Below are 27,345 nucleotides of genomic sequence, written 5' to 3' on the forward strand. Positions count from 1 at the left end.
AAAAACAAAAACAAAAACAAAACAAAGAAAAACAGACACAACAAAATTAGTCCTTGAAAACCTGTGACATAAGATAAGTTTTGAGAAGAGACTTGAGTTTTGCGGTACAAAGACAAGATCGAAGATTAAGCGGTAGAGAGTTCCAGATGCGTGGCGCAGCTGAAGAAAAAGACATGTCACCCCATGAGTGTTGAGACTTGGGTTCAATGAGGAGAAGCATGGAACTTGATCGAAGATTCCTTGATAAAGTGTAAACTTGAAGCAGTTCAGAAATATAGTGGGGAGCCTTGCCATCAAGAGCTTTGTGGACAATGAGCATCAGCTTGAAGATGATTCGTTGAGAGATAGGGAGCCAGTGTAGTTGTTTTGTTTCAGAATGGGGGTGATAGAACAGGATTTTCTAGACAGTGTCACAATGCGGGCAGCGGTATTTTGGAGACGTTGAAGTTGGGAAATCTGGTTGTTATAAAGACTGTAGAGAAGAGCATTGCCGTTGTCAAGACGAGAAGTAACAAATGCATGAATGACCTTTTCAGTTGCACTTTTGTCCAAGTACTTGCGAATCTTACCTATATTCCTGATATGATGGCAGACGAACAATGTTGTTGATGTGTGGCTGAAGTGTCATCTATGAATCAAAAATAACCCCTAAGTTCCGAGCTTTCAGCGAGGGAGCTATCCGAGCATCATCAATGGAAATGTATGGCACTGAAACAAATTTTACTCCTTGTGATTTTATCCGGCTTTTGATTTTATTGAGTTGCAATCAACAGTAAAGGTCATACCTCTACATCACACAGGAAGTATTCTAGCTAAATTAAGTTTGTTGTTACATAACAGGCACTGATTGTACGCAACAGGCACTGCTTGTCAAAAATCAAAAGTTTCTGTGCAGGAAAAGGATTCCAAGGACTTATTTTAAAAAAACAGGGATTTTTTTAGTTGACGTGATCGCAACAAATAATATTGTATAATGACACTTGGGACTTGGTTTGGGTTTTATCGAGCATGGATACTTAAGGTATCAAGGCCAGTTTTGTAGGTCTCAAGACAGTTTCAAAATTATTGAGATGTCTTGAGAACCTAATTTTTGTAGGTCTTGGATTATTCGAGGTCTCAATTTTGAAGACTTGGTCTCGGAGCAAATGTCACAGAATCTTGTCAAGACCTTTCGAAACCTTAATTTCATAGTCGACCAAAAAACATGTAAAAACAGAAAAAGCAACCCCCCAAAACGGCAAATAATTGAAAGCCCAAATTTAAAGCTAACCCTGCGGTATGTTTGTTTTTTCATGGAGGGCGGTGCAGCATGGTCTCACTTTTTTTCCCTGAACTACATAGTGGCTATGTGACAGCCACAGTCCCACAGTGAAGGCTTAGCAAAGCCATCATTTGGGTAAAAGGCTTTGGTTTAGCAATAATTAAAAGAAAGTTGGCTTTAAAAATGTTATTATTTACAGCAAGATTAGTATAAGATCTCAGTGTCTGTCTCGATGGTGAGGTCTTGGTTTTTGGTCTTGGACATCGAGGTTTCAGTCTTGGAAGGATAATCCATGTCTCAATCTATGACTTTGTGGTCTCTACTACAACAATGAACTTGCCTTCCATGACTTGGTCTTGGCCTTAGTGCACTGCCGAAATTATATTCCCATAGACTTTCTGGGGTTCTACTAGCAGACCCCTCCCCCCCCCCTAGTACAAAGCCTTGCCCATTTAGGAATAACATTTCAAGTTGGCCACGTAGGTAATTTGACTTTCAGCTCAGCCTAGAGATGTATATGTACCTGAGTTTCTCCACACTTGGGCACACTCTCCTCAAACAGGAAAACTTCATCATTGTCTCCAACGAGATGGAGAATTCTCTCTTTTCATCGGCATCTTTTTCAGTTTCTAAGACTTCAGAACCGTCTCCCGTTGGTGCGTCCTCTTCTTCCGCCTCACTCTGCCTCAGACTACGTGACATCCTCTGTAAGTAGTACATGTAGGTAGCTTCTGTCAAAATCTGCTCCTCTGTTGTCATGGTTACCGTTCTTCTATGTGGGTGATTAACTTCACAAACCTGGAATAGAGCAGCAGTTAAAAACCAAACAAAGTTAACTTTTTACTCTTATTTAAAATCATACCATAACACAAATGAGCTTTTTGGAATACTTTTGGCTTTATATGTTTTTTGTTTTGTTTTTTTCCTAAAACAGATCCCATACATCTTATCTGTAAATATTATCAGGACTGTTTTCCCAGATTGAAATTTTGTCATCAAGGGAGCAAGACCATTTTACATTATGCAAAGGGCACTTCCATTGGAAATTCTTAAAGTCTATGGGAGACTTTTAAAGGGGCACCAAGGCCAATATCAGGGACAGCAGAGACCATTGCCTCCGTGGCCTTCAAGTAATTCCAGGCATGATTTCACATTTTTCAAAGGTCAAACAGAAACTTTAACATTATTTCAGCGATTAAAACCCAACCCTACATTAACTTTATATTATTTCACTTTCTCTTTAAAAACTCACAAGGTTATAAGGATTTCTGTCATCACTGTGTGTGCTGCCCTCGTGTGGTGGAAGTAAGCAAGTGAATACAGCCATTGTGTGCAGCATCCGAGGTGCTCCGTGCCAGGGGGTCCAGGTCCTATACCATCATAGCTCACACTGTAGCTAAAGTCCTTGGCTACTTTATCATACCTAGTGAATAAAAATATTACAGAAGGAGCATATCTCGAAAATTAATAGAAAAAGACTCAAACAAAGACTGTACAAAGGGGGAAAAAATCAAATTCCTTTAAAAACTTTATTTATAGAAAGTGTGTTTGTTGGCAGTCTCCCTATTTTGTAATTTTCTTCGTTCGTGGTACCAGTCAGAAACCATACAGCAAAATTAATGCTCAAAAGCCAGAGATCACACCCAGGTTTAAAATACATTCTTAGCACCCGAACAAAGATATTTGGCCTCCTCGTTGCACATTTGTGTGTGCTTTCAGATTCAAATTACTAAGTGAGAAATTACTTCTTTCTAAAAAAAACTACGTTACTGGTACTTCAGAGGGAGCTGTTTCTCACAATGTTTTATACTATCAACAGCTCTCCATTGCTCGTTACCAAGTAAGTTTTTATGCTAACAATTATTTTGAGCAATTACTAACTAATAGTGTCCAGAGCCTTTTTGACATGTTAACATGACATTTGAGCCAAAGCCACAGCCATCAATTCGGACATGGCCTTTATAATCCATAGCCAAAAAATCAAGTCTGGTGCCACTAAGAATTTAAAAAGACTCCTTACCAGCATTGAAACTCTTCCCTGCTCCACTCAAACTTATGATCCCAATGTCTGAATCCAGTGAAGTCTGGAAACAAGACATTGAAGTCTGCATTGGGAGTAGTGAAGACAACCACCCTAGGCTGCATGTAACCAACGACAAAATCTGGGATTGCTGCAAGGGTGTCTGGATACAGATGCTCTTTACTGAGAAGGTCAAAGGTCAACAAGTACTTATTTATTTTTATTATTTGTTTTGACAAAGACAAATAACACAAAAATAACTGAAAACAGAAGTTGTTGGAAACTGCTTACCAACCAAAAAGAACCTATGGTATAATTAAATACAAAAAATTACTAATGGCCTGATGTTTTAACACTAGCAGAGTCTTCAAGAAAGACTCTGCTTTGGTCGAAATGTCAAGACATTAAAATAAATTTCAAATAAACTTTTCAAAAACAAAGGCAAAGGAAACTGATTTTGTTATAATATTATTTTGGGTTGTCTCTTTGAAGAAACAAAATCACCTGAGGACCTCCAGGGACCTCCAAATTAACATGCCGGCACAGTACGTGTCAACTGAGCTATCTAGCCCTATGTTGGAAGTCTTAATGTATTGTCAATATCTTTGTTAATTGCATAGCCACGGATCACACCCAACTTTTTTACAATACAACCTGGGAAATGGCAGCAGAGAGATCACCTGAGCACCCCAAACAAAAATATTTACAAAACAGGGAGTCCGCCAACATAAGGGCTATGATAGCTCAGTTAGTAGAGCCCTTGCACGCCAATTGGCCAGTTGGTAATGCACAACAAGCTATTATGGTTTAAATTTAAATAGCAGCCTGGTGTGGCCAAAAGGCTAGCTGAATCAGCGGGGGCTGGTCATCTCGCCACCTAGCAAGCTCGCCACCAACAAAGTCGCCCCCTGCAAAGTCACCCCGCCCCGAGTTGTTACAAAGTTGCCCCCTGACAATGTCGCCCCCAAACAATGTCGCCCCCTAGCAAAGTCGCCCCCTGACAATGTCGCCCCCAGCCAATGTTGCCCCCTGCCTAGCAAAGTCGCCCCCAGAAAATAGTTAGGATTAGGGTTAGGGTTAGGGTTTTAACTATATTTTTTTACCATAACTATTGTAGCCTTGATTATTTTCCGAACAACATTCTGGGGGCGACTTTGCTAGGGGGCGACATTGGCTGGGGGCAACATTGTCAAGGGGTGACTTTGCTAGGGGGGCGACATTGTTTGGGGGCGACACTGTCAGGGGGGCGACTTTGTTTCAACCAGGGGCGAGCCGGGTAGGGGGCGATTATGCAGGGGGCGACTATGTTGGTGGCGAGCTTGTCAGGTGGCGAGATGACCAGCATTCGAATCAGATAGCCTTGGCCACACCAAGTGGGGCTAAAGTGTTGAACCATAGTGTTGAATAAGAAACTTACTGCGGCAATGTGTTCTCTCTGTCTTCATGATGTTGTGACGACATGGCAGCACCCTTTTCCATTTCAAACTAACCTCGTACAGCTAGCCCACAACCATTCGTCCTAGGAGGGTCCTGGGTCAATCAGCTTACGTTACGAAGTGAAGAACGAACTGCCCGCTGTGCATGCCGATACACTCTCTCGTATGTTTTTCCTCTCCAAATTAAGCCAGCGAACGTGTTTACGTGTATTTATAGCGCCCTCCATTGACAGTTCTGACTAAAGATTATTGCGCCCGCCGTTCGTTCGAGAGATACAGAGCCCACGTGCTTCAAAATTGAGAAACGAAACTATTAATTTACAAAAAATAAGGAAGAATGAATTCTAAAGACCCGAGAAAGAAAAAAAAAAAAAACAGAAGCGGAGATTTAACTACATTGATTAGTCTATACAAACAAGAGTCCATCTCAAAAAAATACGCCATAGAAAGAAACAAAAAGTGATCTACCTGAAATTTTATTAACAAAATGTTACCAAACATCGATTAACTTTTCTCGTACACTATTTATCTTTCCCTATTCACACGTGTACAAATAAACAAAATGGTAAATTACAACAAACATCCTAACTACTACATTCCTCTCACAAAATAAGCACACACTAACTGGGGTAAATAGATTGGTTTATTTTTGTTCTCAACAATATTGGCTCATTTATGACTACAGCTGCGGTGGTTTTTACAAGGCTATGTGCACATCACTGTTTTTACTTATCAAAAGGTAAACTCAAAAATGGTATCCAAATCCCACTAAAGACGTTTCCCGCTTACAAATTAATTCAAATAAAAAAGTATACAAACTAAACGTAATAAATTAACAAAAGCAATTATGTAAATGAGTTACATTATGAAGTATACAATGTTAAAGTATTACTGTTTAATATTGATGTTTTGGTTGATTTGTTATTATCGTGTATCAAGAGATGTACGTGTATCCACTGGACAAGTTAAACTTTTTTGGGAAACTGCATCCAGACTTTCATAAGTGAATTGTTTGGTATTTCCACTGTTTTTGGTGCAAGTGTCATGTAAAAATAGAATTAGCTGCACAGAATCAGAAAAATATTGCATGATTCAAAAACAGAGAGAACTATAGCAAACAAACAAAATAATTACGAGTTTGTTTTTTGGAGGTTGCCATCCACACACCAAAGAATTCTCCCCACATCCCTAGCTTTGAATAACTAATCACTTTGTGTGTGTTTTGTATCACTGAGGACTATGTGTGTGTTAGTAGACAAAACTAAACTCAAATATAAAAGAAATATTGAACTCTCCATTTTGGCAAAACTATTTATAGAAAAACTACTTCTCAGATTGTAAAAATAACTTCTTTCCAAAATACGATTTAAACTTTCAATCTTATGCGTTATTTTTTTCTTTTTTCTAAATAAATTAATTTAAATACCCTTTTTTCTGCAAATTAACTTCAAGGATTGATTGAAGCACATGCCTGCAAAAATGTACATTTAACTAACATTGCAAATGATCCCTTCAATAACTCTACATAGCTGGTCAAATTACAAAGTTCAAAGTCAACTCTTGATTTATACAAAAGTGATAAATCACACAAGTCACAACACTGAAACAAAAAAACACGTTAGTTAGGCCTACAGGAAATAGTAAACTGATGCAAGTAAAAGGTTGTACCAATTGAATGCGAGTCAGGAAAAAACTCAGAACCATAATTGCTGATTCCTGTACTCAACGATACACAACCAGGGCCCATTTTCACCAGAGCTGCTTAAAGGCAGTGAACACTTTTGGTAATTACTCAAAATAACTATTAGCATAGAACCTTACTTGGTAATGAGTAATGGGGAGCTACAGTATAAAACACAGTGAGAAACGGCTCCCTCTGAAGTAACGTAGTTTTCGAGAAACAAGTAATTTTCCACGAATTTGATTTTGAGACCTCAGAATTAGATTTTGAGGTCTCGAAATCTAGCATCTGCAAGCACACGACTTCGTGTGACAAGAGTGTTTATTCTTTCATTGTTATCTCACAACTTCGACGACCAATAAATTGTGCTCAAATTTTCTCATTTTATGCATAAGTTGAGATACACCAAGTGAGAAGACTAGTCTTTGACAATTACAAATAGTGTCCAGTATCTTTAAACAGGAAATTAATTTGTTTAAAGATTTTGATTCAAACCAAAATAAATAGGAATGTGGTAAGTATAATTATGTTTTGCTTAGTTTCTTTTTGTGCTTCATCAGCAAGTCTGTAAAATTAGGCCCAGTGATCATATTCATTATGATTTACACATATTTGATACCTTATAAAATATGCATAAAACTCTTGCTAAGAACTACTATAGGTACATACACATACATGTACAACTTAAGACAACAATTGAAATGTACATATTTTTAGCTAAATATATTTGTTAAAGCCATTGGACCCTTTCGGTAAACAGTATTGTCCAAGGCCCACACTTCGTGTATCGCAACTTCTATATCAAATAACAAACCTGTGAAAATTTGGGTTTAATCGGTCATAGGAGTCGGGAGAAAATAAAGGGAAAACCCACCCTTGTATCCGTGCGTTTCGCCGTGTCATGACATGTGTTTAAAATAAATCCGTAATTCTCGTTAACGAGAATTGATATTGATTTACTGTTTTCTCAAAAAGTAAAGCATTTCATGGAATAATATTTCAAGAGAAGTATTTCACCACTACCTTCTGTAAACCCTGTAAGTTATTTGTAAATCTGTGAACTTTTTTATTTATTTTTCTGTGCCGAAAGGGTCCAATGGCTTTAAGCCAATATTATAATGCAACGTGTTAGTTGAACATACAATTGTACAAACTCTAAACAACTACTTCATATTAGTATGATTGTCATTAATATTTAATAACTCTTAATCATAACTGGCCGGAAAAAAAGGAATATAAAGGTTGTCAACAATTTAGTATACTATAGCGTAACTAACATTTATATCTTACTTTTATAATAAGCGTAAGTATGATAATTCCTCAAATGTGCATTTATAAAATGTCTGCCTCAGTTGCATATTTGTCGAGCCAGGTAATGATTTTAGAAGACTTCCCGCAGCTACAGATACAAACATTTACAAAAATGTACTAGTTTGTTAAAAATGCATCAGGGCAAATAATGAACCCATACACTGATGTGTGGAAGTCACTATACACTCATGCTTTTCTCAGGGGGTCCTGTGAAAAAACAAAACCACAGACCCAAGTTATTATTTTTCACCAGACTCAAGGAAAGTATACAGTGTGTGAACGGGAACCATAAAGGACAAGACCAGAGGCAACAGTGGCAACACGGTCTCTGTGGCCTCCAGGTAATTCCAGACCAGTATTATCTCTATTTTATTTACGCATTATTGTTAACAACCCTCTTGCTTAAATATTGGATGTACAAGGATTACCCAGCAGACCTTAGTACCAGACCAGGCGCCAATTTCACAAAGAGCCAAGATTGATCTTAAATGGTGTTTGAAGCTTTGCATGGTGTGGAGAATAAGAGTGACTATAAATATAAATATGAATCGTAAACTTGCGGGTACAACCATGGGTAAAATCTCTTTTGAAAGAGTGGTGGCTCTGTAGAGAGCCGGTTTGGTCTCAACGTTTCGAGCAGTATACTCTGCTCGTGAAGACGATTGATCTTAACTGCAAATCAATCAAAGTTGCTAAGTAAAGTGTGATGTCACAATGCAAATCACTATGGTAATACTGACAATTTGTCTTGCAATGAATGTTATTGCGTTGTGAAATCGGCCCCTGTATCCTCTTCTCTGGTTTTCTTACAGGAGCATGAACAGTTTGACTTCTTTCTTGTCCAATCTATCAGCCAGATTGCATACTCGACACAATCTTACCGCCGAGGTCTTCCCCACATTGTACACTCTGTACAGATGGAAATACTTCTGATGTGCTTGCGCAAAGACAACCTCCCTCGAGGAGATCTCAAACAACTCCTTCTGATCCCTTAGGGTCGACTTGACCTCTATGTAGACGACACTGTCGCCATGGTTAAGGATGATGTCATAGGGCTCTCCACTCTCTTGATACTCGTTGATCCAGTTGACAGTGACTGAAGGATCGCCTTTCGCCATCTCAATCAGGTACTTGTAGACGAGCTTCTCTCCCCAACGCCCGACGTCGCTCATGTCTCTATCGTCTCCGAGGTGAAGGTCCACATCTGCAAGACTGTGCTGGAGTGCTGTGCCGTATGGGATGTCTTCAAACTCAACGGTGACGGCTTCTCCATCCATGAGCTGAGGCAGACAGAACTTCTTAGGGGTGCCGGAGGATTGAGGCGTTGTGAAGTGGATCCGGGGAGGGCTGCTAAACTGGGCGTTCTCTGTTGGTGATTGCTCGTCTTCAGAGGTGTCACTCTCATCTGTACCTTCTACACTAAATTCCCCCACTTCATCATCATTATCTACATCGTTTTCTTCAGAAACACTAGAGGTACGGCTGTATCTTTCCTCATCATCCTTTACCACTCCTGATTTGTCTACACTCTGTACTTGTTGAGGGGCGTCAGACTGGTAAAACTCTGGAGCTCGTGGAAGTCGAGTATCTCCGCCTGATGGTTGATGCTGCTGGGACGCTGGCAAACCATCTCTCGTCACACCTTTAAAATACACAAATATACATATTTCAAAAGTCTGAACGCTAAGGGAATTAATGAAAACACTGAACAAATCAAAGACATTCAGCAGAATAGTGTAACAACAAGCAACCAATCCGGCTCACAAACTGCTGTTAAAGTGTTGGCAAACCCCATCTTTGTATTTTTTTGTTTTGTTCTAGGACCGAATGGTCAGCCATTTTGAAAGTGAATTTCTGCCACTATTGGCTTTCCCTGCTAGGGTTGTTTCACTTCTATTCATTTTAGCCAAGTTCTGAGGGACATGACGGAAACAACCTCAAGTGGGGGTGTTTTTCAGTTTCTGCGTTATTCTTAAAACTAGTGTACTGTTTGTTCTATAAGATCCTTTAACTTGCCATTTTTCAATGTTTTGTTATATTAATGTTTGTTTGCAAATCAAATGAAATGAAACTCTTTCGCCTCGAAAGAATGACTTGAAAGAATGTATATCATTATTGTTAAAAGTGAATTTACCTCGTCCAACTCCCTGTCCGCCTTCCCTGGACCCCAATTGCATCAGCATACCACCCTCTTGGCTTCCTTGACGTGGGAGCATCCTCACACTTGCTGCAATGCCTTCTTGGGGCGTTCCATCGGCAGGTTGCTGTTGCTCATCTGTGAACTGATGGTCCCCTTGTGGATGGAGTGACGGCAAAGTTTCCACTGGCCGCTGAGGAGGAGGAGGCCACGATCTTACCACAGAGTCCTCTTTCGGAGGTTGTTGTGCACCTTTAAAATTAAAAAAAAAAATTAAAAAATTGCTTCATCAATTTAATTCAAGTCAACATTTTAAGGCTGACAAAAAAGTCTGATACTGGGATCTAGACCTTAGGAGGTATATTGAAATGACAGCATTTCTACCTTTTGATCACGATGTAGTTCTAGATTCCAATGAGCGCTTTTGGAAACAGTATTTTCAGTACTAGAGTTGTTGGTCACAAAGCCTGACTTATATTTTAATTTGAGAAAAAGTTTAACTGACAGACCTTCAAAAGTCTGAATACAGAAAAACGTCTGAAACTTCTTTTCCCTGAACTTTTGTCATACTACTCTACTAAAAATACCTACTGGTAATCAAAATAATAGACACTGAAGATGAAGGGGAAAGAGTCTATCAATGTAGACCAAAATAGAAGAGGGTAAAGGCCCCCGTCACACAGGCCCTGATAATGAGAACGAAAACGATAACAATAAAAAATACACGTCCTCGATTGGTTGAATGAAAGTGGGCGTGTTCTGCGTGGAGAAATTCAACCAATAGAATGCGTTCTCTTTGCATTGTGATCGTTATCGTTTTCGTTATTGCTGCAGTGTGACTTGGCATTGTGAGGCCGTCAGATTAAAACAAGGCTTGCAGAAGACAGCCTTGACAGACAACCTACAAATCTTCTTGAGCATTTATGAAATACACTTTAGCCTACACACTTTCTTTCTTCAAATGTGAGCAACAAATTTTGTTTACTGGTATAAAACAGCTTTATATAATGGGTTTATTTTTATAAATATATGTTGATGTACAATGCTACATACCTTTGCTTATTTTATTAGTTGGGCCGAAGGCACCAGACTTGGGCGGCCAGCTATAAATGGCCGCCTCATCTTCATCACCTTCTAGTGCAGCAGCGGCTACTGGCTTGACCTCTGGCTCTGGCTTCACTTGAAGTGGCTTCACCACTGAAAGTTTCAGTTGAAACAAGAAATAATTATTAAGAAGAGGAATTATTTGTTTGAAATTAAAATCTTGGTGGAAGCGCAAGTCCACAAGATCGAAATGTTGAGTTCTTCTCAGAACCACCACAACTCGAAAAGAGAGCTGTATGTACATGTGTCACGGCAAACATCGTGATTGTACCCCCATGCAACTTTTAAAATCCTACAATCCCCAAGTTGCAAATGGTCATAGGGATCAATCAGGGCCCAATTTCATGGCTCTGCTTAGCGCAGAATTCTGCGCTTACGATCGCCAGTGTCCGCTTGCATTGTCCACAAAACTAACACTTCGTTCTTAGTCTTCTATCCATTGGGTTCTTGGCTAACTAGTACAGTAATGAAGTTCACTTTTGTGAGAGTCCTAAATGAAATTAAATAAAAAAGCTATCAACTTACCCATTTTAGGCGGCTCTACAGGAATGACAGGTTTGGGTACCTCCCATGGCTCTGCATCTTCATCAAGCGGGAAGTTCAGGTTTAAAGCTCGACAGATGCTCTCTTCAATCCCATTGACCGCTTTCTTCTTACTTCCAAGTTCAAGACGAAGATTTCCTAGGAAGTTAAACAATGCATTCTGCACCTCGATACTCCCAACGCTGAAGAGCTTCGCCACTTCACGGCGGACTTCGCTGTTATTCTGAAGACTTTTTGAGATGGATATGGCGACGTAAAACTCCATTAGATCTTGGAGTCCACAGTTGACAGTCTGCTTGGCAAACACATCCAGGTCGTGTTGGTAGCGGTAGACCTTCTCAATTTTCTTCGCTTCTAGGAAGCGCATAATTTTCAACTTGGCAGCGATCTTAACCTCGGAGGTCAGTTTCTCGTAAGCCGACTGTACGTCTTTTGTGGAGCTCTGGCTCATGTAGAGCTGAACGTAGGGGCAGATTTCATAAAGGAAGAGTTGCAGCGGAATGGAGGGTTTGGTCAGCTCGGTGATAAACTCTTCTTTGATACAATCTTCCAGCTTCCCAACTTCACAAGCCTCCAAGAAAACCTGGACAAGCCGTCTGTTCATTGTGCCAGGTTTATAAACACCATCTACAACACGACCCAGACGATCCCGATCGCCAAAATTCAGCAAGTGCACCTCCCTCCGGTCTTCAAAGAGCTTCTGGAGGTCACTGGACGAACTGTCGCAGATGAGAGGTCTCTGGGCCAAAGTCACCCACTTGTTGCTGGTTGTAGGAAATACAGACTGATCTTCCAAGACTCTCTTAATGAACTGAGTAGAGGCTGTGTTGGTCTGAAGCTGCTGTCCAGCAAACATGTCATGTTGCTGAGTGTATCTATCTCCACTTGGCGATGCCAGACACTTCTGCCCGAGCATTTTGTACAAGACCAGGATCTCTTCCTTGATTCTTCCATTATCTGGTAGGGTGATGTCACTCGCACACTGAACCAAAAGTTCTGCGTACTCTTTGATGGTTGGTAAAGCATCAACATTGATGCTCAATCCACAAAAGAACCCTTCAAGATTAGGGTGATGGGAATAAAAGCCACCGAGCTCAATACGATTGTTCAACCCTTTGTATTTCTGTTGGAGTCCAGACGGATCTTTCCAATAAACCAAGTTTTTATGGACAAACAGGCCTTGAATGGGGGCTCTAGGGTCTTGAGTGGACCTAGCCTCAGAGGTAAATACAACCTTGTGATCATCAAAGAGGTCTCTGATCTCATTGGGGCGGCAGTTTTTGTGAAGGTACTGATACACCGATGTGATATGTTGCAGAGAGGTGCAGAAAGAGGTCCGGTCTGAAGATGGCTCATCATGACACCAAGTCTTGAGTTTCGTCATGATAAAGTTGGGATCAATCACTCCAGCTGTTTTCACTCCGATGAACTGCAGCAACGAGGCTTCTACTTGTGGCTCAGTCACCATGTACGGCACATGGTTACTCAGCAGTTGCTTCAGTCTATCCTGTGGAACAAAGACCTCACCGGGTCGTCTGAATACCGTCCCAGCCTTCTCCCCACTGACAGGGGTGGAAGGAAGCCAGGAGGACGTACGGAGCTGGATACTGAAGCTGGACTGAGTATCGGTGATCTTCAGCCCTGACTGGTCGAACACAACAGCGTCGGTGTAGCCTGCGTAGCTACTGCTCCATTCCTGCTGAAGCAATCCGAATAGATTCTTACGCTGGGTCTGTTTGGTCGATGCTTCAAGATCAGCCTGGAATAAGTCTTCTAACTCTTGGCAGACACTGTCATGGATCATGTAGACGCCACCCGGAGGTTTAGACCAGAATTTACCGAGGTCTGCCCAGGGTGTCACTTCCTGAAACCAAATAATCATTTAATTACTATTCAACTGCCCTGGGGCCAGTTACACAAAAAGCTAAGATTTGTATTAAACTGCATATACAATCCTAGTTGCTCAGTAAAGTGTGATGTCACATAACAAATCACATCGGTAATACCAAGAATTTGTCTTACGATGGATTTTAATGCTTTGTGAAACCTAGCCCAGGTATCATGCACACTAACATTTGAAAACAGATTTTTGTTCACAAAAAGTAACTTGGAATGTGCAGGTTCTAGCCAATATTTGGAAAAACAAAAGCTGTTAGATCTTAATTTTCATTAGCAGCAACACTTTGCATTGGCCAAATGACTAAAGGATAAATCTGCCCCCAAGCACTTCAGAATTGAAACAAAACCTTTTTATGTCGAACAGAAAAAAATAATGCCCAACATTAAGAAGGCATGATTGGATTAGTTCATAGAACATAGAATGAAAAACGGATCCTGCAAACATTTGAGAGCTGTGCCCAATTTCACAGAGATGTACAGTTGTATACTCGGACAAAGTTGCTTAAAAATATTCTGCTAGGCAAAAAAAAAAGCAGGATACCAGTCATAGATTGTACATGTGACATGGTATTTTGGTATGGTAACCTTATTGTGGTAAGCATAAACTTGTTGTGCTGAGCTAAATTGGGCCCTGAATTGCAAAAAATCTTGTTACTCCTGAGAAAAACTCACCAGTTCATTTTCCTTCACCGTGATCACTTTTTTTTCGATAGCTAGGTGGTTGAGGACCCCTAGCTTACTGAAAAATGAATGCCATTGCCTGATGTCAGTGTTTGTCACTTGCCGACCACTATGGAAAATGTAGCGACTGTCTAACAAGACCCAGTCACACCCTAGTCATTCATAAATAAATAATAAAAAAACAATTAGCCAAATATTTGTGTGATGGTTGATAAGAATTCGTTTCAGAAACAAGGATTTGAAACAATGGAAATAATTCTCAAAACTAAGGTTTGCAGTAACACTATAAGATATACCACATACATGTACATGTATGCAGGTCCCAATGCACAATACCAGAAACCACAAGTGCCTAATTTCATGGCTCTGCTTATCAGCCAATACCTCCATAACCAATAACCTGACAAAATATGCTGTAAATACTTGTCAGCAACATGTATGTTGCTTGAATGAAAACAAATCTATAATAATAATAATAAATAAATAATAAAAATACAAAAAAATTATATAGCGGCAAATCCATCAAAAAAAAAAGACAATGCTCCATGGCGCAAACATTTTAAAAATCCCTTCAAACACAAAGTCATTGTCAGAATTAACAAGAAAGGAATAAAAATCATTTTAAAATCAGCAAAAACTTACAAACTAAAAATGACAGAAAATATAGAAATATCCAATATTTAAAAATTTAAAGGCAATATAAATGGCAATGTAATAATATCATCTATTGACCCCTTGCATGACAGGGAACTTATCCAAGTGGTGCCCCGTGCAAGGTTCTTATACAAATTAACATTTTCATCATAGAAGTGCCGCTTACCAGTGGAAAATTGCCCCATCAAAAATGAAGTTCAAGGCATGCAGTCGGTTTTGGTTATATATTTCTAAGATGGCCCTTGTGGATATACACATGTATGGGTGTATATTGGTGTCTTTAATGCACCCCCCTCCTCCCCCACACACACCCTCTTTGTACCCTGTCTCACCTGGTAAGTGTTCACTCAGATCAGTCTTGTTGCCGTACGTGACAGTAAAATGAACCGGCTTATCTCTGGGTTTGAAAAATCCATGATTGGTTACTACGTGCAGCCATTCTGCAATCTCATCTATGTCACATACACTGGGTTGCTTCTCGAGATGTTCCTTGATGAAGACTGCATAGCCGACCATCACATCATGCGACTTCTCCTAGATTGAGCAAATCAGTCAAACAGGGCGTTGATATATGATTTACAAATTTGTGAAGTAAAATTCCATTACAACTTCCACAAGATAATGGTCTCGAAATGTGTTTTAACAGTCTATTACCGTAATTTCCTGCGGATAAAACGCTCGGCAGACAAGACGCAGTACCCCAAATCTTAGAAACAATATTTTATGTCAAACGTATAAGGCGCACTGCCTTAAAGAGGCAAAATGATAACCATAATGCAGGCTTGCCAGATCCCATTCACTGCTTGTACATCATTACATAAAGGGGTCACCGTGATGATCTGATAAGAACACTTACCATAATGTAAAGGGATTATAACTTTGTTATCGCGGTGATAAATAAAACATTGCTTCAATTTTGTATCTTACATTTTTTTTCTTTTCGCGCAGATACATACGTTTTCCCAACATTTCCCAATGAATGGACTGCAAGTCTTTGTTATCTCATTTTTTTTTGCAAGCTACAATATACACTGCAAAAGACAGTGAAGGCTTTCTAGAACAAACTCCTTCTGTTGGCAGAACAAAGTTTGGGCTGTAAAAAAAATGCCAGCTTGCACGAATTTCAAAAAAGTCCATGTTCCAAGATTGCGCCCAACATTATTATTATTGCAGGCAGCAAGCAGCATGGTACGTTTGTCAAAGCTTGTTAAAACTACACAACATGAACAAGGCAGGTTTTGAAGAAGACCTCACCGGGGCGTCTGAAACAAAGGTTTTATTTTACAGTATAAATGTAAGATTCCACACACAAGATTCGAGTGATCGTCACAATGAACTCAATCGATATCAGACAAGGCACATCAGAAGATAGGACGCAGTGACTGTTCTGGACCTTTGAAAGCCGGATAAGCCACAGGAAATTACTGTAGTAATTCTGCTCTTAAATGAAAAAAATACAAAGTACTTAAACTTGAACTTGCCCGCTACTGACCTTCCACTGATCCGACTTGATGACAGGCAGTATATGGTGCTGGATCACCTCCCCAGGGCTGATGTGACGCACACCCAGCTCTTCCAACATCTGCACAATCTGAGAATTGGAAACTTTATCTAGACTGTTGAGAAGTCTACTGTCCAACATTGACATGTCTTCCTCTAATGCCTTCAGGGGCTTGCTGGAACCTGGGAAAAGATTATAACAGGTTCATTGAAAAAAAAAAATTAATAGATGTTAAATAGATGATAATAAATTATTGTTTAAGTAACATGAACTCAGTCTCCTGACGATGACTAGAGCAAGCTAGTCGAAACATTGAGACCAGTTTGAGAGCTCACTCCGTGGTAGTGCAGTTTTAATTACTACCCTATAAGCTAAAGTAGTAGTCCCAGCCTATTTTCGGCCCAGGTAGTGGTTACAAAGCAGGACAGTTCCCTGCGTCACAACTGGAAAAACAACACTTAAGGTGTTGTTTGCATCACGTAATTCACTTCCCATTTGCTTTTGCGTGAATTATTAACCTCTAAAAGTTAAATATAGAAAGTCACCTGACTGAATCTGGCCTTGTGATTGGTCATCCTCCTCGCTGATAGGGAAGAACACAGAGGCCTTCTCCATGGCAACGATTTGACCACATGACAACGGGATCATGGAGATGGCGCGGAGGCGCTGAAGTGTTTCTTCTGAGATGTCATACTCTCGCTTACGACTTAAATAGACACAAGTCAGCCATTGAGCGATGCTCTTGGGCTGAAGCACTTCTCCTGTGAACGTCAATTCAAGGGTGGTAATTAAACTTACTTCCAGAAATGCTCACGACAAATATGAAACATTGTCTACTTTGAGCATCGTCACTTGAACACAAAATTCTATGATTTCTCAGGTAAATACAGCATTTATTTATTTGAGACATTAAAAAGAAGCTCCAGAATGTAATATGGCAGATGTTGCGACTGTATGACGAGTTGGTCAAATGCATTATTTAATAATTTTTTACTCTGTATACACACCAAGCTGGCGTCATTCTGCAAGACCAGTTGGCGTACGGCCAAAATAAGCAGGGTGTGCGATTGGACAGCAAATTGTTTTGTTGGTTATTTGTTCAAGGTATAAAGTTTTTTATGAAATACAAAAAGTTACACTGTGTGTTAAATTTAGTCATCAGCGCTTCAAGTTCCTAACCTGACTGTCTGGACGTTAGCACCACACTACTCAAGATGTCCAACAGCTCCGATGTCTGCAGCACCTTCACTCCGAGTCTCTTCAAGAGGACCGGCTCGATGGAGCTCATCACTTGAGGATGCAGATAGGAGCAGTTGAGATGAGCCTTCAAGACGCTGCTCGAGACTACCTCAAGGACAAGACGATCTGACACCATGATGGTCTCTGAGGGTAGATGCCATGTGACTTCATCTACAGAGATAAACAAAGTACTTTGATTGAGTGAGGTCACACCATCAAACCACAATGTAATTGTTCCTTTTTGGAGAGAAACAAAGTTTCTTGGAGTATGTCTTATGTTATTATAACAGACTTAAATGCAAAGCATACCTTTGGTTTTTGGTTTCGACCCTACCTGAGCCTTTCTCAAAGGCTAAATATATTACTTCACATCCCCCCCAAAAAATATGTAAAATTTAGTATCTCAACAAGACAACGTTAATAGAAAAAGGTGAAACATCGAGAAAGTAGTTGACTTGGACCATCACTAAATTAGAGAATAGCTGTCTGCTTTAAATTTACAAAAATCGGGCTGCAAAATCACTATAGATTTTAAAGAATTGTGACACAGAGAAAGAAAAAGTTGTCAACCACCGTTTCTTTTCAGAACCAACACTATACTCAAAAGAGATTTACACTTGGAGCTACTGCAAAGCTCACCTAATCATACTCCCACCAACAGAGAAAGATATTGTATTTTTTGTTGCGCAGTGATGTAGGGGGCACAACATTTTTAGACAGATTTTCTAGTAGACAAGCAGGACACAATGACTCAATATTTGTGTTTATTACAAACTTGCCTTCATCTGCAGTCAGTACTGGCATACAAGGAGTCTTTTTGAGCAAGATGTGGATGTCGGAAGCAACCTTCTTGAAGAAGTTCGTCAGGATCTGGTCCTCCAGCGGAACAAACTTGAGGAATTGACAGATTGCCTTGATCGGGTCGCTGTGATAGTGTGTCTGATTAATGAAATGAAAAGAACAAATCAGTACAGGTATATTCTGTATTAAAAGCACTGGATACTATTGGTAATTACTCAACAAAATTGCTAGCATAAAAACTTACTTAGTAATGAGCAATGGGAGACCTGTTGATAGTATAAAACATTGTAGCATAGTTTTTGAGAAAGAAGTAATTTCTCACTCAAATTATAAAAGACTTCAGCTGAATCCTTTTATTATGCATCTGATTGTACACACAATAATGCCAACACTGGTGTTTTTTCTTTCATTATTCTCTTGCAACTTTGATGACCAATTGAGCCCAAATGTTCACAGGTTCGATATTTTATGCATATGTTGGGATACACCAAGTGAGAATACTGGTCTTTGACAATAAATTAAGGTGTCCGGTGCCTTTAAACAGATGTGTGTAAACACACCAAACTCTGTAAACTTTCCTGAGTTCTATGAATAAAAATCACAGGCATATTACTCGGGTGGGAATTGAACCCACAACCTTTGCCAATCTAAATAAATATTTAAAGAATTACTGCGGCGATTTACACAGTTTCTCACATGAATCTCACCTTGAAAGTGTCAAGTGCCTGCGTAAAGAGTGGCGGAATCTCCTCAAGAAGCCACTGATTCCAAGCTGAATCGGCGTCGACGTCCTCGCGGGATGATGGGATATCAAAGTCACCTGTGTCAAAGATCATGGGTAGTGATACAAATAAAGTTATTTACTTTAACAAAGTGCAGGTTTAGGTCCGGCATGTTTTCAGAGAGAGGGAAAGTTTCACAAACTCTGAGAATGCTCCAATTGGAAAAGGCTTCGCACAATCCCGTTTAGGAAAGGAACCCCTCACGAGATGATGGGATATCAAAATCACCTGTGTCAAAGGTCATGGGTAGTGATACAAATAAAAGTAGCTTTTGCAAAGCAGGTAGATATGCAATGAATTAAAAAATACGAAAATTTCATAAACTCTGGGGATGCTCTATTTGGAGAGGCTCAAACCCTAGCCAATCTCGATACTTCTTTTAGTTGACAAGAGGGACTTTTCAAAGATGTTTATTTTGCATCAGGGGTAGAGAACATATTTAAAGTTTGCACCCATACAAGTGTATTAACTTTATAAGCAATTTCCCCCCCCCATTCAAACACAACTTGCACACAGTGCATTTACCTAGAGTTTAAAATTTTCTTCTACAAAAATTGCTAAAAGATGGAAAGAATTTTTTTGCTAAGATTATGAATTAATTTCTTGACCTTGGATAATGAAGTGGAAGCCATAGCTTCTTAGAGGAAGAAACGCAAAGACGTTCTGCTCAGATGACATTCCTTCCGATAACGGGAAGGCAAGACCCAACTCTGTCGATTCTATCTGTGTGCGCTGAAGCTGTAAATAAAGACATGTTTTTTTTAAATAAATTTTTAATTAAAGGGAAAGTATACATGTTTGGTATTCACTCCTTAAAATTAATGAAAATAAAAACTTCCTAGGTGGGAAATACAGCAGCTTTAGATAGTACAAAGCATTTTGGACTCATTACACTTTTAAGTGATGTGGTTATCAACAATATCTACCCTCGTAAAACCCACGAAGAGGGCTGCTGACGTTTTCCCATCACAAATTTCTCAGTAAAAAATGTCTGAAAACATCATAGGAAACATGAAGCTGATTTTGCTTTAAAAATGTCAACAGTTTTCATGGAAAATAAGTTCAGTAAATGGCCTTTAAAAAACCTTTTTTTTTGGTAAAATCTTGCAGTCGCTATGGGAATGTGGTACAAGTGGCTTAAGTGGCAGTTGCAGCTACTTGTTCAATTCAATTCATACGGCATATATTTTACATTGACATCCTCAGTGACAGTAAATACAATTTGTATAAGGAAACATTTAAAGATGCTATGTCAGATTTTTGGCCCCAAACATTAAAAAATAGATTTTTTTTAGTGAATGGTATTTCAAAGAGTATCGCCCGCTCTAACGAAAAAAAGTTTAACTTTTACTTTTAATGGTCAGGAACCATGACAAAAATTTAAAACGTTTCTTATAAAACACATAAGAATTGATAACGTGATATATTGTCGGGATCCCGACAAAAACTAATTTTGAGCACTTTATTTCCCTGCTACTAATAATTGGCGGACTTTTTCGAGCAATGGCTCAAATGAAAGCTTGTAACTTTCTCGACCCCCATCAAAATACCTTGAATTTTAAATCAAAATTTTGGGGTCAAATCGGCCAAAAATCGGACATAGCATCTTTAAACAATACTTTTGCAGCAAAATCAATGACACATGCTTACAGTAAGTAAGCTTATAACTTATTTCCCTTGAATGGCACACTTGATTGTAAACAGAAAACACTTTACGATGTAAAGTAAACACTGGGTGAAGCACACAGCTTTTGTACATTTCCATAAAAAAACTGGATAACACTTCCAAGCAACAACAAACGAGCAAGGACAGGACACTAGTCCCTGAAGACTTGTGGCCACTAGTCTCTGAAGGGTTAAGTATCAGTTAGCTATAAAGAACCTTACTTTAGAAGCATCCAAACGTTTCTTGGTAAGCAGCCACCTGTCACTGCGTTTAGCATGACGAATCTCAATCACATTCTCTCCGATATCCTTTCTGCTCATATGACTAGAGCTATTGTCATCCTGTGTAGCAAATAGTAGGGATGTGAAAAAAAAACTGAATCTGAAAACTTGAAAATCTGAGCTTGAAAACTTGCGTTCATGAAGCCCAGTTATGTATAAACATCAAGTTTATACCACATCGTTAAGTGAGTAAAATTTAGCCATGAGATGTATGAACGTTAAATACATAACAAACAAAACCTGAGATACAGGTAAGACTTGATCTCTGTAAACAATAAAAGAATTGTGCAAACTGACGTTTGTTTTATCATTAAACCTATGTACATTATACTGAGAAAATCGTTGTCCTTATCACCTTCATAAAATCATTCTGATACTTACTGAAGACAATTTTTAAGCAAAAATTTGTCATTCAACTACAAGTTCTGTCCAACATTTCTCGCGAAAATTCTTAGAGCTTATTGCCAACTGTTTTTGTTTTATTGAAATAGTGGATTCTCACCGTGTTCACAATCGTAACAGAGCGCAATCGGTTGAGAAATAGAAGTAGCGAGGGCTGGATGTCCGCAAACTTATTAACCAGACTCGTAGTTCTCTGCACGTCTCCCTTGAGTGGCAGCTTGATCTGGGTTGTCCACCTGTTGAATATTCATAAGAATTCATAAATATGCAAGACATAGCTTGAATATTCATCAACAAGTTGAAGCTTGATCTGGGTTTTCCACCTGTTGAATACTCAAAAGAATTCATAAATATGCAAAAACACTTGCTTGATAACACTCCTATAAACAATTACCTAGAATAGTTGAAAAGCACAAGGAAAGATAAAACTAGACTCTTACACTTGGGACGGCTCATCCATCTGAGCGATTTCCTCGATATCGCCAGGTCCCACCCACGTAGGTAAGATGTAACCCATCGGATCACTGCTATGGTCAAAGCATACATGGTAACCCTTGGAGATTATCTCTGGTCTGTCCGTCACTCGGAACACAGACTTGAACCCGATGCCTTTGTGACCTGCAAGCCAAAATGGAAAAGCTCCTGATGAAACAACTAAAAAAACAATTTAAAAAGCCTATAAGAATCTTATAGGAACCGTATATGATTCAAAGAAAGAAAACAAATCTATAAGAATCCTATAGGAATCTATAGGCGTTTCTCTTATAGATGGGACTTTTTTGTAAGGGTGCATTTATTTTATTTATTGGGTAGATAAAAAGTACAATAATGCACATTGGTCAAAACGTTAAAAGAGGAATTAAAATATGGAGGAAGGAAAGAGAACCAGCTGGATTGCCTTAAAAAAAGTTCATGTCTACAGGTTCTCAACTCCAGCTGGTCTCAACAAAAAACAAAAATAATTTGGACAAAATATATATATTAAAATTTATTTTTGTTTACAAATACGCTTTTAAATAAACACAAAAGTTCATACAAAATTGGTTAAAAAATTAATGATCAAAACCTCAAAAAGATTTGTTTAGGTACATTGACCAAAGCATAAAAGATAGGTTGTTTGACCATCTACCATCGTTTGGGTAGAAATGGAATGTGTTCGCGGTCGTAAACAATAATCATTTCGTTTGACTTGGTCATTGGTTAATCACTGGCCAAAGACCAAAACAATTATCGGTTAAAGCTGCGAAAACGCACCCATGATCACTTCCCTTTGGAAAACACTCATAGAGAATCTATTACGGCACAATAATTTTATTTTAATAATAAAAATAATTAATTTCTTACCAATGTATCCACTCTTGTGTTTTCCTTTTGTGCTCCTCCCGACATCACACAAGGCGCGGATGTTACTCTCCGAAAATCCACACTCATTATTCAAAGCCTTGACCTCTGACCTGTCCACCACAAACACCAAAGATGGTTCCACACCCTCCAAGTAGTCGTTATCGTCGGCGTTCTGGATCAGCTCCAGAACGAAATGCGTGTCTTTGCTGTAGAGTTCCTCGGAGAGGCGTTTCAAGCTGCGACCGATGCGCTCTTGGTGGCGGATCATGAGACCTTGGGCTTCTTCCTCCAGCTCCATGCCGATGCCAAATTCCTCCTTGCGGATGCTGTCCACAATCTCCTTACAGTCCAAGACGGATTCTTGAAATGGAGTCAACTCTACAGGAGGAATAACATCTTCGGGAAGCTCAGTCTCACTCTTCAAGGAATCTGACAAGGCGTCCAACGAGTCGTCAGACTCCAAAGTGATTTTCTCAGAGGTTGTTGAGGACGTTTCAGGACACTCGTCTATTAGAAAAGATTTAGTATGATCAATAAATTTGTGGGAAAAAAATAAACTAAACAGTTCCTTCCCTGAAAAACATCAATTGTTTATAGAGACTGCAAACTATTTACTTCAGCGTCTTGATTTGATGCTGGACAATTTAAAACATCCGTGCAGGCCTTTTTTCACTTACAACAAATTCAACTTTACAAGAATCAAATTTTAAATTGACCTTCCAATTCTTCTCTCGAGCCCGTCGTTTCTTCCTCCTCGTTGTCATCCGTAATCTCTGCATCTTTCTCCTCCTTATCCTCCTCTTGGATCTCTGCCTCCACCATCTCAGTATCTTCATCTTCGTTGACATCTTTCTCAGGTTCTTCATCTTGTACAACCATGGCGGAGTCTTGGTCTCCTGGCTCATCACCTGAAGGAGTTGTTTCCACGTCATCATCAACTATAGGAGTAGAGACGTTCTCACTTATCTGCTGGCAGGAGATATTAGTCAAAACAGGGTTGTGATTCCGTGGTAGTGCAATATATAGCAAGAAAAGAAAACAAATTGCATAGACCACACAAACTACTACAAGCTTCTAAATTTTGCTTTAATCTGCAATTTAGGGAATTTGAAACATAGTCTTCTGTAAGATAAGAATTAACACTTAATAGTAAACTTGCGGGTACAACCATGTGTATTATCTTTTGCGGGAGTGTTTGCTCACCTTTTAACTCACCCATGCGCATAGCGACTATGCGGTTTATAAGAACTATTTATTATTTTATTATTATAGATAAGATTTTCAGCCAGAAATTCACCTTTGAAGGTCTTTCTTCAGCTTGATGAGATTTCTTTAATGACAAGAAATTATTGACGTCAAACTCCTCCTCCTCATCTCCTGAGAAGTCCTGCTGGTTATCTATGTTCCGGGGCATTCTCTGCTCCAGAAAGCTGTCTTTCCATTGGCTGATACCCAGCAGGAGCCCCAGACTCTGGATTCTGCTCTTCTGTCTTGTGGTTTTGCAGGCAGCGAGAATCAACTGCCTTGATTTGACCTCTGACCCAAGAACATTCACAAGTGGATTTAGGAAGACCTTGAGAAGAGAAAACCATTCCCCATGAGTATTAATAATAACAATAATAATAAAAGGGGCCTTTACAATGTGCCATGTCTGTCTAGAAGACACTACTGGCACAGGAGAGATGCAAAAGTGGGCATACAAATGTACATTGAGATAAAAAGAAGACATTTTAAGCACAAAAATAGGTTTCAAAAGAGTTTAAAAGTTGGTTTAGTGACTTGTTGGAGATTGGAAGGGAGTTCAGTCCATAAGAGATGGGCCAGAGTGTGAGAAGGATCGAGTTCCCCATGAGTGGTGTGTACGTGGATTTTGAAGAAATTTGGTGTCAGTGATCTGACCTGCCTGGGTTGTGCATGACGATGTTTCAGCTCTCAAAGTATATTGGAGAGAGCTCTAAGTCCAAAATCTGATTGATGTCAAATTGATCAATATTCAAAAACTTTAACAACAAGAAAGTTTACAGAAGTAGAAATGGTTGTTATTGACCCCTTGTACACAGGTCACCTACGGAGACTGTGCCAAGCTCACCATTTTGATGGTCAATAGGTGTAAATGCTGCATCGCCTAAAATGCGCACTTCACTGAATAACGCACAGTGACATTGACCACCAAAATGGCGCAACCAAGTATATCCTAATGATGACGTCAGGTGAATTGGGTCAGTAGAAACAATAAGTCTTTTTTTGTACTGACCTGTCTTACTACAGCCTGACCAATTTGCAAGGGTACAGCTTCGAGGCATTCCAAGATGAATCCTATGACATCTCCGTGATCCGAGGCCACACCCATCACATTCAGAGCCGTCTCCATGTGGTTGCTAAGCAATGCCAAGGGAATGTTACGAGGACCATCCTTCACTACCAGAGAGACAAGATGGCCGACAGTGTTGACACTGTCACCGCTCTTTGCAGCAGCGGCGAACAAATCATTGGACGTTTCCGTGGCCAATCGAAGCAGGACTCCTGGTCTCACTTCCAAAGCATTGATTTTGATTGGTGGAGACAGAGTCAGACCTGCAAGAGATCACAAAATTAAGAAAAAAAACTATGCTCAAAATGTAATATCAGTTAACCCTTTCATGTACCATTTATTTTAGTGAAAAATTGATCATATGGCGACCACCCCCACCCCCCCCAAAAAAAAAGAAATAATAGGTATAATAATAACACTAATTAGGCCACAATAGCACAGAGTCCTCTTCCCTATTCTGAAAACTGTGTGGTTGTGCAATCTTAATTTTTTGTTTTAAAAACATTTTTTTTTTTAATGGATTCAGGTCAGCGTATGATAAAAATGAACACACAAAATAACCATCCACCGACCAACCAAAAATACAAGTAAACAAACATGTATTGCCCTCTTTCACTAATAGACCCATTGCATATGTCGTCACACTCTCAAAAAGGAGGCAGATCATTGGACAATAGCTGTTCTCTGTGCATAAACGTGTGCGTGACCTTAGCATACCTGTAGCGTTTTGCGTTATGCAAGGGGGAGCTATTGATTTCTTACACAATACAGAACGCGCTTCCGAACAATGCGCATAATTTTAGTCATCACTTTTGCACATTAGCACACCAATAAGAAATCTATCAAACCTAAAACCATAATCACATACCCAGGTTACTCTCAAGAAATGCTTTCAGGTCTCCGTGTTCCGGCTCAAAGACCATCGTCCAATGAGACCACTCGGCTAGGTCCTCCAGCAGAGGGGCAGACTGTAAACACAGGAGGGCGTTCTCCACTCGCTGCGAACCAAACAACCCGACCTCCTTGTTCTTGCTTTCATTCCTCCTGAAACATCACAAATGAGAAGGAAATTATATTAGGATTTCTGGTTAACAGAGAAAACAACCGTGAGTTCTGGGATGCTTTATTAATGAGATAAACCTTACCTATTAGCAGCACACAAGGCCGTCTCATAGATGACTGCATTAGAGTCTTGTTGATAATGCCGGCCTAATGTAGCGGCCATCTTAATAAGCGGTTGACTCAAACGATTGACGGGTCCATGACCAAGTTCCTCCACAGTGCCAACCTGGTAATGAGCACGCAGGCAGCAATCTACAGTGTCTTGAGACTCCTGAAAGACGAGAGAAATTTAAAAAGTTCCATCATTTATTTCCACCAACACATTTCCCCAAATTACAGAACTACATTGTAATGCATTTATATAAAATACAGAATACGAATAAACTAGCAGGAAAGCACGTGGAGGCAAGTTCCAAAATAAGCCAGGCAGCTTGTAGCGGCTTGCCTAACCACCATGTCACATGTATAATTTATGACTGATATCCTGCTCATTTCTGCTCAGTAAACGTATGTTACACTATCTTTTCTGCTTAAGCAGCTCTATGAAATAGCCCAGGCTGCAATTGGTGTTTCTGGTAAACCAACAACTTCGCAACTAAGGCCTAGTCATCAACTGACAGCTCAGGCTGACATTTCACCAACACCACCCCATGCGTCATCCGGGATACTGACCTTATGCGGGTCGCACTGTCGGATGAATTCTACCAGGTCCAAGCGGGAGGGTCGATAGACAGAGCCCTGGCTGGGTTTCCCTGATGCCAGACCCATCAGGGTACCACCTACGCTTTCGAGTATCTAGTCAATGGAAAGAAAAAATATGGAAAACTTCAAATTAGCCTGTGGCGAGTTCACTTTAAAAAATAATAATAATAAAAATTTGTTTTTATATAGCGCTTTTCACGCCCGAAGGGTGGCTTATAAAACTTAACTCACATTAAAGGGCTTCATATCAACATGCCAAATGTGACCGATGTGTATGAAATACTCCAAATATATTACACAAATTAAAACGTAGTTTTAAAAAATTAAGTAATTTTCTTACCCCCGGGTGATCAATTGAGAGAAACTCCAAGAATGTCTTTTTGGCTCGACTGAGGGTTAGGAAGTTCTGGAAGCCAAAATGCTGACAGACTTTAGTCTCAATGCGTGCAAGGTCTTTGAGGTTAGGAATGCCATGCTGCAGGCGATCAAAGTAACACACTAGCTCTTGCTTCACTTGATCTAAAATA

General features: G+C 39.6%; 3 protein-coding genes across 5 annotated transcripts in view; all 3 read right to left on the minus strand.

The window, feature by feature from the left end:
- LOC139942297 (uncharacterized) overlaps window positions 1-1,915 on the minus strand; it is a 32,846-nt gene extending 30,931 nt beyond the window's left edge. The window contains exon 1 of the mRNA XM_071939112.1: window positions 1,785-1,915. The gene's annotated coding sequence lies outside the window, so the exon portion shown is untranslated. The remainder of the gene's footprint in view (window positions 1-1,784) is intronic.
- An 8-nt stretch (window positions 1,916-1,923) lies between these two features.
- LOC139942299 (small RNA 2'-O-methyltransferase-like) lies at window positions 1,924-4,869 on the minus strand. The gene is made up of 4 exons (XM_071939114.1): window positions 4,699-4,869; window positions 3,282-3,464; window positions 2,514-2,684; window positions 1,924-2,059 (listed from the first exon to the last, which is right to left on the minus strand). Exons 1-4 carry the CDS (start codon window positions 4,758-4,760, stop codon window positions 2,023-2,025), a joined length of 453 nt encoding a protein of 150 aa, XP_071795215.1. The 5' UTR covers window positions 4,761-4,869; the 3' UTR covers window positions 1,924-2,022.
- Window positions 4,870-5,191: 322 nt separating this feature from the next.
- LOC139942296 (uncharacterized) overlaps window positions 5,192-27,345 on the minus strand; it is a 29,131-nt gene continuing 6,977 nt past the window's right edge. For 2 of the 3 annotated variants that reach the window (XM_071939110.1, XM_071939109.1), the window contains 23 exons: window positions 27,159-27,337; window positions 26,789-26,911; window positions 26,200-26,387; window positions 25,923-26,098; window positions 24,998-25,317; window positions 24,041-24,316; window positions 23,460-23,712; window positions 22,744-23,250; window positions 21,840-22,017; window positions 21,500-21,635; window positions 20,938-21,057; window positions 19,659-19,788; window positions 18,976-19,088; window positions 18,247-18,406; window positions 17,408-17,638; window positions 16,774-16,989; window positions 16,220-16,410; window positions 15,060-15,261; window positions 14,065-14,225; window positions 11,476-13,357; window positions 10,900-11,043; window positions 9,844-10,098; window positions 5,192-9,351 (listed from right to left, as the gene is read on the minus strand). In XM_071939110.1, coding sequence (XP_071795211.1) covers window positions 8,516-9,351; window positions 9,844-10,098; window positions 10,900-11,043; window positions 11,476-13,357; window positions 14,065-14,225; window positions 15,060-15,261; window positions 16,220-16,410; window positions 16,774-16,989; window positions 17,408-17,638; window positions 18,247-18,406; window positions 18,976-19,088; window positions 19,659-19,788; window positions 20,938-21,057; window positions 21,500-21,635; window positions 21,840-22,017; window positions 22,744-23,250; window positions 23,460-23,712; window positions 24,041-24,316; window positions 24,998-25,317; window positions 25,923-26,098; window positions 26,200-26,387; window positions 26,789-26,911; window positions 27,159-27,337 — 6,977 coding nt within the window. In that variant the 3' untranslated portion in view covers window positions 5,192-8,515. The remainder of the gene's footprint in view (window positions 9,352-9,843; window positions 10,099-10,899; window positions 11,044-11,475; window positions 13,358-14,064; window positions 14,226-15,059; window positions 15,262-16,219; window positions 16,411-16,773; window positions 16,990-17,407; window positions 17,639-18,246; window positions 18,407-18,975; window positions 19,089-19,658; window positions 19,789-20,937; window positions 21,058-21,499; window positions 21,636-21,839; window positions 22,018-22,743; window positions 23,251-23,459; window positions 23,713-24,040; window positions 24,317-24,997; window positions 25,318-25,922; window positions 26,099-26,199; window positions 26,388-26,788; window positions 26,912-27,158; window positions 27,338-27,345) is intronic. The other variant, XM_071939111.1, reaches the window with a different exon arrangement.

The sequence above is a fragment of the Asterias amurensis genome, chromosome 9 (assembly GCF_032118995.1).
Source record: "Asterias amurensis chromosome 9, ASM3211899v1".
NCBI classification, from domain to species: domain Eukaryota; kingdom Metazoa; phylum Echinodermata; class Asteroidea; order Forcipulatida; family Asteriidae; genus Asterias; species Asterias amurensis.